At 43.2% G+C, this 12711-nt stretch overlaps 1 protein-coding gene across 1 annotated transcript in view; it reads right to left on the reverse strand.

Annotated features, from left to right (window-relative positions):
* Positions 1–829: 829 nt before the first annotated feature.
* The window catches only part of LOC146869817 (mamu class II histocompatibility antigen, DR alpha chain-like), a 58893-nt gene continuing 47011 nt past the window's right edge, over positions 830–12711 (reverse strand). The window contains exons 3-5 of the mRNA XM_085618881.1: positions 10203–10484; positions 5651–5816; positions 830–3882 (exon numbers count right to left, since the gene is read on the reverse strand). Of these exons, the coding sequence (XP_085475007.1) occupies positions 5665–5816; positions 10203–10484 (434 nt within the window). The 3' untranslated portion in view covers positions 830–3882; positions 5651–5664. The remainder of the gene's footprint in view (positions 3883–5650; positions 5817–10202; positions 10485–12711) is intronic.

Below are 12711 nucleotides of genomic sequence, written 5' to 3' on the forward strand. Positions count from 1 at the left end.
TGGGCACCCTACCAATTAGGTCTTTTACCTCTAGATGGGACACTAACAAAAACATTTCATGTCCAGCATGTGGGTATAAACTAGAGGATGATAACCATGTGTTCTTTTTTTGCCCAACGTACCTTACTCATAGGAAACGCTGGATAAAGCCTATCTGCAGAAATCTTGGTTTTAGAGACTGTGCTAACGCCCTGCGAGTTTTAAAATACGACACCCATTCTCCAATTGTTTTTGCAGTCTCACGTTTTCTAAATGCTGTATGGCTGCAGTGTAGGAAATTTTCCACCAATTGTTAATCACTGGAATATTTTAATCTGACTATTTTATTTTGTTCTGGTGGATCAAATGTGTTTTGCTCTTAGACATGATATTATTGTAATGTATTGTCGCTTTTATGGCCTTCGTGGTCGAAATAAAGTTTATGAATGAATGAATGAATAAAACTACAGTTAACCCGTTTAGTCAAACAACTGTACAATAATTGGTCAAACTCAAAAACCTGCCCAAACCAGAGGGTTTTAGCAAGGACTAGCTTCTCAGCTACCAAGACACAGCTGAAGAAATTAACATTATGGTAATCACTGGGTCAGGGAGTCTTCAGACCTTGCTAGAAAAGCAGGTGGAATCTTGGAGGTAGATTCAGAAGAACTCCAATGTCATGTAGAAACTTTCACCCTATGCAGCGGCATCTTAACAGTGACTGTCGCTATTAGTGATGTGGACCAGCAATGAAAAGCACGAATGTTTGTATGGGAACACATTTTTCTTTATTGGTTTTGAATGGAAAATACCAGTCAAATACTAAAATAACAACACAAAGTGTTACTCATTTTTAGTTCAAATTGTTTAATTGAATTATATTGTAAGTAAAACAAAGCATAGAGGAAAATGAAACCAAACAATTAAACAATCTACATCCATCAATCACAAAACATAAGCAAAAATAAAACAATCTGTCCAAATAAAAGAAGCTTATGTGCTTTCATTTTTGGAAGCAACATTACTGACATGCATGAAATAGCTGTGGGTCAATCAATCAATCAATCAATCAATCAATCAGTGGGTAAACTCAACTTGTTCCTCAAGAAGGTATTTAGACATACTATCGAAAAAAGAAATATTGGGCACCAAAATATTGTGTCAAGAATATTTAGGACACAAAAATTGTGATGGTAAGTTTCTATAAGTAAGTAAAGTTTTACTATATATAACTCTACATCTATGTACCTTGGCGATATATACATCAAGGTACACAGAAGTGGAGTTAAGAATAGCAAATCTACACTTACTATTTGCATTTACTTTCTCGATATGTTGGTCCTTAAAATTTGACGCAATGTTATGTCCACGTGATATTTCTGTTTCAGATATTCCGTCAGTGGTCCCCAAGAATTGAAGAAAAAAAACACACGAGAGCTGAGCTTCGATATTAAATTCGAAAAATCTGATGAAAATGAATCATTAACAGGTGCAAAAGAAAGCAGAATTAAGATAAGACGAATAATGTGGATATTTGAGAATTCAGTTACAAAATAGGAAAACCTACAAAAATCCTACTAAATTGAGACTCCCAGAAAAGGAAGCTGCCTTAAGAAGAAAAGCTGCAGATGATCCGTGTCCTCGCAAAAAGAAGCCTGTCTGTAGTGACTCTTTGCAGACGAAGGGCAGTGCTGAGGTTGGATGTGTCGACCTGGTGGATGCTTTGAATGCATCTGCCCTAGTACAAGTGGTGTGGTAGTTACAAAGAGTAAGTAGCTTTTGGTACAATCACGTATTATGAGATCCGCGGGTACCGTCAGGTATTTTGCGATCCGTGGGTACCATCAGGTATTATGAGATCCGTGGGTGCTATCAGGTATTATGAGATCTGCGGGTACCATCAGGTACTATCAGATCTGCGGGGACCATCAGGTATTATGAGATCCGCGGGTACCATCAGGTATTATGAGATCCAAGGGTACAGTCAGTTATTATGAGATCCGTGGGTGCTATCAGGTATTATGAGATCTGCGGGTACCATCATGTACTATCAGATCTGCGGGGACCATCAGGTATTATGAGATCCGCGGGTACCATCAGGTATTATGAGATCCGCGGGTACCATCAGGTATTATGAGATCCGTGGGTGCTATCAGGTATTATGAGATCTGCAGGTACCATCAGGTACTATCAGATCTGCGGGGACCATCAGGTATTATGAGATCCGCGGGTACCATCAGGTATTATGAGATCCAAGGGTACAGTCAGTTATTATGAGATCCGTGGGTGCTATCAGGTATTATGAGATCTGCGGGTACCATCAGGTACTATCAGATCTGCGGGGACCATCAGGTATTATGAGATCCGCGGGTACCATCAGGTATTATGAGATCCGCGGGTACCATCAGGTATTATGAGATCCGTGGGTGCTATCAGGTATTATGAGATCTGCAGGTACCATCAGGTACTATCAGATCTGCGGGGACCATCAGGTATTATGAGATCCGCGGGTACCATCAGGTATTATGAGATACAAGGGTACAGTCAGGTATTATGAGATCCGCCGGAGCCCTGAAGATCCATTTAGTTTTATTCGGTTGCTACTCTGGGGGAAAATTAGGAATTTCTAGAGGATTGGACATGAATCACAGATTCCTTTTGTAATTCCTCATTTCCCTGTGGAAGCTCAGGGTTGTACCTTTAATCTCTATTTACTTCTCCCCAACCAAACAGCACTGGTACTCGGCTATGGCATTGTTAATTCCGGGTAATTGTAATTACCACCTCCAAATCCGGGCTATTCCTAATGGGACCATGAGTGGTATAAAGATTATCAGAACAGGTTTCTCAAAAAGGCATTTTCTTCAAGATCACTTGCACCCTGGATACCCAGTTACCCACCCCCAAAAAACATGCATTGCAGGCACTAGTTCAGCCCTCAGGTGGGTCTTTCTATGAAGTCATACCCTCAACTAAAAGATCATTTCGCCAGATTATTAGAGGTCGGCAGACGTGCTGCTGATTTAAACTAGTAACTGATGACGACACCCGGTTACCCCGCTGCATAAACACACATTTAGTTGCTAAAATGACTCAAAGCTTTATTTTGCAATTATTCACACAGCAAAGAAGTGCAATATGGAGTAGATTTGTTTCACACCGGTGCTAAACATCTTCAAAAGACATCACTGGGGTTGCTAGATGTCTCCGCTTCTCCTGGCCACCTTGTGTGAGCTCTGCAGGTCTGATGGTGAAGAACAGATGATTGTCTTCCCTGGAGTTAAAGCAGCCCATGACAGTGAGTATCTTACCTGCAGTTTCATGATCTGTGCCCTTTCTCCTTACAGACGCTGCTATCTAACCCAACCCATCTATCTCCATTCACAGTTAGAGCTGCTATGGTGGCCAGTGCTTAGATGTCATTTTTGATACTCTGGAGAGCTTAACAACCGGGTGTGTGATTCATACAGGACGCTAATAATATCACCAGGAGCTGTAACACCACTTATTCCTGGCTTACACATTAATGTTAATTTGATCTTTTTGGGGTATGACTGTACAGATGATGGTTGGCATATGGCACGAACTTAGCATGCGTGACACATACCACACGGAACCGGCAAAAAATACCGAGGTGAGACATGCACAGGGACTTCACACAAGGATGCATCTCGTCTCCTCCACTCCATCACCCCTAGACCCTCTCCAGTCCTCCTGGTCTTTGCAGACCATTCACCTTTTACCCAAGCAGTGTTCTATTGATAACATATAGACTCAGCTGAAGCAAATCACCTTATTTACAAAGAGCTACATTTGTTTGATTTGTGTAAGGAGGAGCAGGTTGAAGGTCTTGAGGAAGTTGCAAGAAGGCACTCAGGTCTTTTGTTTTTAACCGTAGGCTACCTGCAAAAGAAAAGACACAGTTAGAGCCCTTGAAGAGAAAAACAAAAAAGATAAAGAAAAGCTGGTGTGTCAATTGACTTGACAGTATTCTTTTTACATTGAATTAAAGGAGTAACAATGACCGTTCTTAACGTCCGTTGTGCAAAAATCAGTAAATCTTTATAACAAATGTGAATTCTATTGCCCAAAATTAAAACAAGCTTCGTGCAAGAAATAGTGATTTTTTTTAATGCAAAAATCAGCCAAGCTTCATAATTCTATGGGGCAATGATAGGCAAGCCATAAAAAAGTGAATAACATGGGACAAACCTTTGTGGACTAAACAGTAAATTCTATCATGCAAACTTCAACCAAGCGTTAAAAAAATTACGTGTTTTATGCTGGTAACATCTGCCAACCTTTCAATAAAAGCAGTAAATTCTATTGTGCAAAGATTAACAATTTTATAAAAATGGCAATGTCTGTGTTGCAAAGAACAACCAACATTTGTAGACAAAGATGGCATATGTAACCATAACAAGCTGGCTGTCACCTCTGTAAATGCACTGAGGAATTTGTTGGTTGAGTGGTGGATTATCACCGAATGACCATAGACAAATGTAGGATCAGTGCACGGATTTTGTTAGATAAGTCCCTTGAGTTTGACATCGTCGATTGCCCAATGCTCTTGCAACGCTCAGCCTTGCAGTTGGTTGAATCAATTCTTTCTAATTGAATACAAGTGGTTCAACTGGTCTGGGCCCAGAATATAGAGGCAAGAATATCATTTACAAAAAATATTGCTCCTTTAGAGTTAGTAATGGGATTTCTGCACCCAATGGAGTGAGGCTTTTGTAAAGTATATCTAGAGAATAATATTCGAGTCAGACAATATCTTTGGTATGATATTATGGTGTATAACTATTCAACTTGGGCCTTCCATGTCAGCTTCTAAGCAGTTTGTTTAGGGTGCCCCAAAGATTTGTCTCTTTACCCTCTAATATTTAATGTTCATTTATATCCTCTCACACAGATGGTGAAAGACTTTAACCTCTGGTATTAGCTATTCAGATCCTCTTCCAACACCTATTAACTGATCAAATTCACTGTCCTTTCAGGTGTGAGAGGTTATGGGATGGTGGATACCCACAAGCTATCCAAAACTCAATCCTTCAGTCCAAGGTAACGTTGACAGGAAAAAATCCTCTTTCTTGGCACTGCCGTCTCCTGTCAAGCCTGATGGGTTTCCATTGATCCCTGCTCAAGGACTGAGAAGTTTTAGTTCATTGATCAATGCAGATGTATCTTTTTACCAAGTGGTTGCCAGTTCCAAAGGGTTTTTGGGAATTCAGATCACCTCAAAATGTTGTGCCTGGTCTTCAGCTATTGATCTATCTCAGTCAATCTGTAAATCTAGGCTCTTCCTCCAAATGCTTTCTGTCCCTCCCGTGGTTCAAATATTCAAAATAGGAGGCTAACTTTTTGGGTACACGGTGCTGTTTTGTGGAATGCTTTTCTGAAATCCTCGAAAGAAGAAAGAAAATGTATTCTTTTTGGGAAAAGTTTAGGATGTGGATGTTTGTTTCAGCCTAATTTTCCTAGAGAGCCCTTTTAATATAAACTTGTAGCGAACAGACAACTGTTGAGAGACTTTATAGTGCCATGCGCTATAGAGGCCCATATAGATAAACAGACAGGTGTGCAGAAAGACATCCCCTTGACCTCTTTTGTGACTGTATCATAGAATGAGCTCATTTCCAGTCTTGCATCAGCATCACACTTATCTCACCTGCACTCGCGCCATCAGCGGACTCCTCTTCTCGGTCCAGCTCCATTCCTCATCCCCTTGATGATCAGGATGGTGCCCACGATAACACCAATGATCCCCACGGCTAGACCCAGGGCGCACACCAGTGTCTGTGCCTCTTCTGATGGTTGATGGGGCACATGGGCACCTGCCAAGGAGAGTGAGACGGTTGTTATGCTGGTAATCTCACCTTTCCCTTCAGTGTAAGTGCTCACAACTTGGATCTAAAGTGCATCTTCTAATATATGCTGCTGGATTTCAAAATAAGAGACAGTCCCAGGACTCCTGCTTCCTTCAACACTTTCATGTGTTTTTAAAAAGTGCCATCTCTAGGTTGGTTTTCTGTGCCTAGTTACCTGGCCATGTGTTAAGTGCTCTGTCACCCATTAGATCGAGACCCATGATACATAAAGCTGCTAGTAAATTAACAAATAAATATAGAGAACCCAGCAATGTAAAAACATAGAGATGGGGCAGGAACTAAGGGGAAATGGGGTGACGAAGAAGAGGCAGGGAATGGGGGCTAGCAGCTGGGGTCCATCATGCGGAGCGTTTCATGTGGTATGATTTCCTGGTTCTCCCAGAGTCCAGCCTGTTTCAGAATGTGTAAGGTCAGGAGTCACAAGTAACAACCACAAGCACTGCTTTGACATCATCATAAAGTGATGGTTGATCTTGACACTGCATCCATCGCCCCTGGTGATGAGCGAAGGACCACCTAGGCCAGGGCTAGTTATTTGTGGATCAAGAGCCCCATGTCCACAGCAGGCGGCGAGTGAAGGACCCATGAGATGAACGCAAGTTTTCAACACAGCGAAGGAAGTCCTGGAGGTTTATTTGAGCGGACTCCACTTTCCTCATCTCTTGTTGTGCCAGTTTTGTTATAAAAGTAATCCTAGACATTTTCTTTTGATGCAGGACCTCCTTTTTATTTAAAACAAGCAGGCATCCTCAGGTGACATGGAGTACTTCACTTGGAAAGCACACAGAGGGAGAACAGGAGTTACCTGGAGGCAGTATTAAGCCTTCACCCCACTGCACTACATCAAGAAGGTGCCAGATTGAAACTCAGGGCTTATTTCTGAGAGTCCTGCGTTATTTTTGAACCACATAAAGTGGTACATGTGTGCAGTGCTCTGAATCCGATTTATGAAGCCACTCAAAGACACCCTGCGTTGCTTTGAGAGTCCTCATAAATCTTCAGAAAGGCAACGCAGTGAAAATCGCTGCATCGCCTTACCCTGAGCCTGAGAGGCATTCCACGGGTATTGCGGAGGGTGTTTCCACGCAACACCCATGGATTTTGCAGCGATTTAAAAAATCAAGTAAACCTCAGGAAGCGCCAAATCCCAAGGTGAGACATAACAAGGAGAAATTACTTTATTTCTCCTCGTTTTTTCCTCTTTCTAAGTGTGCTGCATTCTGCCACACACAGAAAGAGGAAAACGCCTTGTAGGGTTGTTGTGCAGGAAGGTGCTCTGTCTGGTACAATAACAATCCTGCATGTAATAGAGGTGCAAGTGGGCCTACGTTGGTGCTAGGCTGCCAAAACTGCACCAGCGCAGGGAGAAAAGACAAGAATATTTATGCAGTTTCATTGTTAGTCTAGCCTATCTCCATCCCTAAATCAGCTTGTACCTCTAAAACAGTGTGTGCTTTGTAGTTATGTGCTTCTCTGTATACATCCGAAATGGTTCACTACCCTCTGATGTTGCTCTTGTCCTTCCTGTTGTGTCAGACCCTACCATACCTGGTTGACCTGCCTTGGCACAAAAGAAGCACAGGTATGTTTATGTTTTATTTGTTATTTTGTTCACTGACCACCACGCTTTGCTGAGAGAAGATAAAAAAAGGGATGGACTTGGCTTGTAGAGTCCACGAGGGGCCTAAATGCTACCTAAGCTTCTAAGCAGAGTCTGACAGGATGGTCATCGAGCCCTTCACACTTCAACTGGTCTGGTTCAGTCTAACATGATGCAGCTGAGTGTTTGATGGGGCAGAACCTTGTTAGGGAAGAGCTCTACCTCAAATCATCTGGCAGATAAGCAGCAGGTATTGGAGAGTAACCTTTGGGGATCTAGGTGGCTTTTATGATGGGGATGATGCAGTATCTCTGGGTGCCACATCTGGAACCAATTAATGGGCGAAACATAGCACCTTGAAATTGAGTTGTTGTATCGTGGGCGTCAGTGCAACGACTTAGTGTGAGGATGAAGTAGTCTGAGCACTTTTATCCAAAGGTGACACAGATCCTACTGTAGTTACTTTCAGGTTTGAGTAGGTAGGACAGCGTGCATCCAGGTGCAGTGGTCAAGACATACATGGCCACTGCAGGTACGTGTGAATTGCTTTAAGGTAGCACTAGGAGTAAGGGGCATTATATGTTACACGGCAGACTCTGAAAAAGAACTGTCCTGATTCTAAAGGGAATTTTTGAGCTGAAGGTGACACTTGGATTAGAGTGTTTACCTGGTTTTTGCTGCTAGATGGTGGGTCCGAGAAGTGAGGCTCGTACCAAGCAGCATTAACCAGACGACATTATTAATTGTCCACTTCTGAATGTGAAGGAGGCAGGCTGCAACTAATAGATGGAAGAAACTCCTTACTGTATCTTGAGGTGGAGCTGGGGGTCAGTGCAGTACACTTGGTAGACACTGACATTACTCTGCAGCATCAGGGAGTGTGGGACACATATAGATTGAAGGGGCTGGGAGATACACTGTTAGGTACTCCTCAGGGCAGACTTCTCATGGAGGACATGAAGGATCCCAGTTTCACCTCATCAGTTCTGTTGGTGTATTAGCAATAGAAGCTTTTGAGAAAGGTTCAATCAATATCGATTGATTCGGAAATGATCGAGGGGGATTATATTATAATACAGACCACAACATCTGACTTTGAACCAGCTCTGTTTTTACATTTAGGACGGTGGTTTCTGTGCCTCAGCCGGGGCAGACAACAGATAGCTATGATTTCAAGATGGGTGGGGAGTCGAGCAGCAAGCATTGGTTTGTGGGTTTTTGACTAACAGGAAATACCCAAAATGGCTTGACAGAGCTTCTGTGTTACCATTCGTCTTTTAGAAGGGCCATGAAATCCCTGCATGACTTAGGGCCCGGTTAATATCTTGACAGTAAAGCTAGTCCATTGGGGTGGTGGCGGAGTAGCCTTACCACCAAGAGAATACTCCACCCACCAGATTTAGAAGTGGGCAGACCATTGGTGTAACCACGGTAGTGACTACTACGTCTCCGGCATGGTTACACCCCTTCGACCGGCCAACAGAGTACAGGCTGTCGGAGAAAATGGCTAGATGTCCACCTGCCCAATTTAGATGGGCGGACATATAGCCATTTTCCGCTGTCTGACACCACCAGGCAAACCCTGGCATTAAGGGGCCATAAAAAAAACAAAAATGCCCTTCTCACTATGGGAGATGATGTCCATGGCGAGGGGGGCATTATTTGTTTTTTATTTTTCAAAAACAAAAACCCATTTTGGGGTTTTGTTTTTGAAAATCAAAAAAGTTTTGAAACTTTACCTTACGACAGTAAAGTTCCAATACATTCAAGAGAACGGCCTTGACTGCGGTTCCTGTGAATAGTAGAAATGTCCATCGAACTAACGGACATTTCTAAATATGGCAGACGGATACTCCATCAGAGCGACAAAGTAAACTCCGTCCGCCAACTTCTAAATCAGCCCCTAAGTTATAATGCCTCTAAGTTTCGATGCATTAATGATTTGTGTTGGATACTGGATAGCTCAAGTTTGTCATAACTCTACAACTCTTAAATTATAGAGGTCTTAATAAAGTGAGGTGGTTTTGTGCAAAAGAACAGGCCAGGTTATTCTCCGTATGGCTGCAATGCTATTCGCTGCTGCAAGGGGCATGCCGGAGTGAGCTAGGGAGGGCACACTGTTCATAACCGGTCAGAGGTTCAGTGTTACTGGATGGCTCAACTCTTCCAAAGGGCTGCATAAATCACTGTTCCCACACCCTCCAGCAGGGTGCTTTATTTAATGGTACATCCATGGTCAATTACCCCACCTGCACCTCCCACCTTCACCTGTGGTGCAACTCACGTAGATCTCCAACATAAAGAGTGCTGTGGAAGTTGTATTTCTCACACTGGTACAGAAGGGGTGCTGCTCTGGCACGGATCATACCAGAGGCGTTTTTATTTACTTCATAGGCAAAGTGGGCAATCGTCAAAGGCCGCCACTTTCCAGGGAGCCCCTGAGAAATTGAACTTTTCCCTCAATATTACTTCTATTTCTCTATCTCAGCCGTTAACATATAATTATATATTGTTTGGCATCACATAGCTTAAATTAGTGGGAAATGAGTAATAAAATTCAAAGTTGTTCCGTACAGGGGCCCCCCAAAATATTTATTGCCTGGGCCCCCAAAATCCTTAAGATGACATTGGATCATACTGGACATCTAGTTAAGTAACTTGAAAGGTGGTAAACATTTCCATTCCACTACCCGGGAGGGGGGCGGGGTGAATTGTAGCGAGTTGAGACTTACCCCAAAGCCTGTTCACCGTGCGCTCCAAGCCCCAGTGGTCCACCGAGCACGCGTACTCATCCCCCTCTTTAGGGATGAAGGTTAAGTAAAGAAACTTTGAAAATGAGAAATCATCATTTGGGTAGAAGTCGGTCTCTGCTACCCCTTGGTACACAGGTTTACCATTCTTCAACCACGTGGCGTTGATGGCGGGTGGGAAGAACTTGTTCATGAAACAGATTAGAACGTTCGGCTCCCCCAACTCCAGCGAGTTCTCTGTGAACACCATCACTTCTGGGGGATCTAAGAAAGAACCAGAGTAGTAAGGTTAGAAAACTATGCATGGCTGTCAGGGTGGGGAAAGGGGGAAAAGAGGGTAGTGGGAGGATACGATGTAGAGAGCAAGAGGAGAAAGAGATACACTGATAGACGTGGGGGCAGGAGAAGCAAGGAGAGGAAAGTGGAGGCTACCAGGGCTCGAGGAGAGATATGAAGAATGTTATTTGTATCATACACAGATCCCAAAGTTCTGATCAGGAACCTGCCTGGTAAATTTAGGAGAAACCTCTGGGCAAGTAAGATCGTTACCGGTGGCAATTTCACCGTATTTGGAACCAGTAGACATCTCAAAGCGCGGCCCCTTTGTTTGCAGAAGACACATGTAGACATGTGGAAAAGTACCAGAGGGCAAACAGTAGGAAGGCAATACATTATTACCAATGCAACTGCTGGCAATACTGGACAGATCTGTTAACTTGCGGTACAGACAAATCCTTTTTACAGGCCACAGGTGCACCCTCACATTTATACCTATTACTTGCTGCGGTCTCCCATTACATTAAAAATACTTGGGCCCACTGCGTATTGACCCCCACAGCATACCCTGGTATGTCTCTTACATTATATGGGGAATGGAGGACACTTCGTCGGATGGCTATATACGGGTATACGAACACATGCCGCTGCCACACTTGTATCCCTTAGAACAAAATGGTCCAAGGACTCCACTAATGAAATCTCAGATAAAGCCTGGAAGTGTATACTTGAACACCCCAAAAGAGTGTCCCGTAACGCCAAACTAAAATTCATACAAACAATGGTTCCACACAGGTCATATCTCACCCCACAAAGTATCCACCGTATGTTCCCTGAGGCTCACCATAGCTGCCCTCGTTGTAAAGGAGACGAGGCGGACTTCCTTCACATGCTGTGGTCATGCCCCCGACTCCAGGACTACTGGAATGGCATCCGTAGATACCTGGGTGAGGTCACACACATTCCCATTGCAGATAATGTTCTGGACTGCCTCATGGGCCTTCGCAGATGCACAAGTACACTGAAGGTACAATTGAGATTTGTAGATCTGGCCCTCATCCTAGCAGTCAGAGCTCTTACCATGAGCTGGAAGTCCCCCAGGTGCCCAACGTTGTCCAGCTGGCATGATGACATGATACAGTGGGGGAAAGCTGAGAGCGTAGCCCTTCGGAGGGAGGAAGAGAAAGGACTACGGAAACAACCCATTTCAATGGATTGGGATGTCATGCTACACGACTTCGAACTACTTGACGCCCTGCCCCTACAAGGTACCCCAACACCGTAGTTTAATAAACTACTTCTCGACCACCTGATTGGAAGCCCCTGAATCCCTGACGCCCACTTGGTAATTTTAGTGAAATATAGACCCCCAGGTAAATGCCGTTCAGACCCCCCTTAGATACCAATGGCAATACCATAAAACAGACCAGGAGCATGGGATGGGAGGGTTAGGGTGGGAGGATGTTGTTGGGATTGATTGTTTCAGTTAAAGAGGAAATTTATGCTTTATGATATGAATGCTCAAATACCAAAGTTATGTTGTATTCGGACACTGTTATCTGCATTTATAAGTAATTACAGTTCCTCTCCAGCTACACTATATGTATCACTGTATAATGGTTTCATGCACTGTACTGTTTATGCTCGCCTCAAAACAGAAAAATAACCAAAAAAGACCTTTTAGTAATAATTTCAGCACTGTTACGATGTCAAGGTTCCTCAATAAAGTTTGTTTAAAAAAAAAAAATTGCGGTACAGACAAAATGTCTGCCTATCTAATTATCTTTTCCACTCCACACTGTTCTTCACTATTCCATAATGCGGAGCCAAAATTCAAACCTTCAAATTGTGGGTTAAACATACATTTCAGTAGTGATTGCTCAACTCCCTGAGACTACTTGCCAGTTGGTACCTGCCTATTTACTGTTCTACAGCCTTCATCTGCTGTGGCTTCCCTTGCTCATTGCCTCTCCAGTCTCAATATTCAAACGTATGAGATTTTCGATGCCCTCAGTGTGTCACAACACTGAATCCCCCTCATAGGGATCCACAGTTCCAACAAAGAGCTCCTGCTCTTCAGTGACTTTATTCCAAGTTATTGAAAGTGGATTGCATAAAATGAACCTATCGTATTTACTAAAGCTTTTAAAAGTTCTCTTTATTGATTTTAAGGACAATAAACAATAAGGTGCACAGTGGAGATAAACCACCCTTA

The sequence above is a fragment of the Triturus cristatus genome, chromosome 1_1 (genome assembly GCF_964204655.1).
Source record: "Triturus cristatus chromosome 1_1, aTriCri1.1, whole genome shotgun sequence".
In the NCBI taxonomy this organism is placed as follows: Eukaryota; Metazoa; Chordata; class Amphibia; order Caudata; family Salamandridae; genus Triturus; species Triturus cristatus.